This window comes from Phanerochaete carnosa, assembly GCF_000300595.1.
Source record: "Phanerochaete carnosa HHB-10118-sp unplaced genomic scaffold PHACAscaffold_905, whole genome shotgun sequence".
NCBI lineage: Eukaryota > Fungi > Basidiomycota > Agaricomycetes > Polyporales > Phanerochaetaceae > Phanerochaete > Phanerochaete carnosa.
In genome coordinates, this window is record NW_006768532.1 from 1 (window position 1) to 2,316 (window position 2,316).

At 50.3% G+C, this 2,316-nt stretch overlaps 1 protein-coding gene across 1 annotated transcript; it reads left to right on the forward strand.

The window, feature by feature from the left end:
- On the forward strand, positions 1-1,319 carry PHACADRAFT_109346 (uncharacterized protein; the record flags this gene model as incomplete). Its single annotated transcript, XM_007403238.1, has 5 exons — positions 1-130; positions 182-395; positions 457-545; positions 597-851; positions 906-1,319. Coding segments are annotated over 5 exons (1,102 nt in total), but the record flags the coding sequence as incomplete, so codon positions are not given.
- Positions 1,320-2,316: the final 997 nt, after the last annotated feature.

Here is a 2,316-nt window from a genome sequence, read left to right on the forward strand (position 1 = left end):
GCATGTCGACAACTTTGTAACAGCTATAGCCCGTGATGAGAAGGACAAAACAAAGTGGCGCAAGCTAGAGGCGCTGCGGCTGACAAGCGACGAGTGGGAGCGTGCGGATCTGTTCACGCAGCTGCTCGCAGTAAGGTTATTTGCACTGGTCATTGTACGCCGCTAACATCTTGAACTACAGCATGCTGATGAACGCCAGCATGCGTTTTCATCTGAAACTCACCCGTGCCTGCAGTATGCCATTCCAGCTCTCGAAGGCTTGTACAAGGCATGGTCCACACGTGCCGCAAAGGATCGCTACTCTCACTTCTCCAATGCACTGCATGCGGGTGCAGACAAGATTGCGGAGTACTACGACAAGATGGGTGACTCGAAGGCTTACATCATCTCAATGTGTACGTATTCTCATTGGGTAGCACTTTGTGCATTCATGACTAATGTGTGTCTCTAACGCAGATCTCGCACCTGACGCCAAAGGTTCTCATTTCGAGAAGCATTGGGATGTTGGCCTTCAGAAGGAGGCCGAAGCATTAATGGAACAAGTCGTGAGTTGCTTATATGCTTGACAAGATCATTTTCGCTTACATTTGTAGCAGTTTAGTGAACGCTACACGAAGCTTAACGCTGCTTCAATGCAGTCAGCTGCAACGGCCACATCTTCCAAGCCCGGCGCCTCTCTCAAGCCGCAGACGAGCAAGCGCGTTCTCTCGGATGACGAGTCAGATGACGATAAGACGCAGCTAGGTTCGGACAGTACAAGTGCAAGCAAGCCATGGTATGCAGAGTATTGTCGTTATCTTCAGACGAGAGAAGATATCCCTCCGGGCGTCTCTCATGTGCAGTGGTGGGGGGTATGTCTCAAATTTTCGAATGCGAAACAAGTCTTTACTCATTGCTCTTGACAGCGGAACGCATACCGGTATCCTACGTGGGCTTCGCTTGCGTTGGACTACCTTCCTATAATGGCAATGTCGGTCTCAAGTGAACGTGCCTTCTCGCAGGGTGGCATAACTATCAGCAAACGCCGTAACCGTCTCAAGGGTGATATTGTCGAGGGCTTGCAATGCCTCAAGTGCGCCATCCAGCGTGACCTGCTGTTCAAAGAACATGGCCCTTGTTCGGCGCAAGAAGATGAGTCACTTTTGGATGCGGCAGATGACAGTGTTGACACTACTACCAATGATGGTGAGCTGGTAGAGGGTGACGAGTCGAAGGAAGGTGGTGAGCACTCATGGGATGAGATATTGGAGGACGACGACAACATCTATGAGGATTTATCTACTGAGTCACCTGTCACCACCACCGCCAGTACCCAGTAATGTAGGCTCTATGTAGGTTGGTTTGTACATCAATGAAGCTTCTATTGTATGATATACTCGAGTTTGAGCAGGCAAGATTCAGACTATTTGGGTGTACAGAGCGAGAAAGGTATCTCGAGCGGTGAAGGGTCTACGGGGTCCCAACAGTACCAGAGGCCCTTCGACACGTTACAAGCCCAGGGCTTAAGCCCGAGCCGGGCCTGACCTGGCCTGCTCTCAGGGCTCAGGGCCGGGCTTGTCCTCGTCTCAGGCCCTGGCCCTTCTAAGCCGAGCCCAAGCCTGGGCTTTGAGCCCAAGCCGGGCCTGCACATCACTACCTGCATCGCACTTTCGACAGTAGCAATTACCACGTCCACCGATATGAGCAGATACTTCACTCTGCATGGGGTTGTCAGATGGTTGAGCATTGACATGAAGCCGGAAGCGGACATTCTCTCCGGTGATGCCGTCCCGGACAACAACAGGGTTGGTGTGCATAGATTCGAGGATTTTCTTAAACGCCATGAACTGTTCGGCAATTGAGGCATGCTGGGAAGCGGATAAAAAGTGCGTATGGAATTCTTGCTGCAGAAGCTCGCGTGGCAGATTCCGATGTGTGACATAGGCATTCCAGTGTTTGTTCCAAGACTTTGAGCGATTACCGGATACATCATCTCCAAAATAGTCGACGAAGCTGGTGTACAGTGGATCTCCCTGCGCAACCTCTCGCAAGTGATTGGGCATGTTCTCAGGATATCTCCAGCTAGTTGCTCGCTCTAAGAATGAATTATCTATCAGTGAAGCTTTAAAATTGCCAAAAGAAAATAGCCCTACCATCCCAGCTGTGTGGTAGTACCTTGGCTTCTGCCAAATCATGGTAGTTGTAGCAAAGGGCCTTTGCTTCAATATCGATAGATTCAGCATTGTTAACTGAAGCTATACCCTTCAAAATTTTATTCAGCCTCCAACTGTTGGACCTGCTTGAGAGGACGAAGGGCATGGCTCACACTTTGGTCAA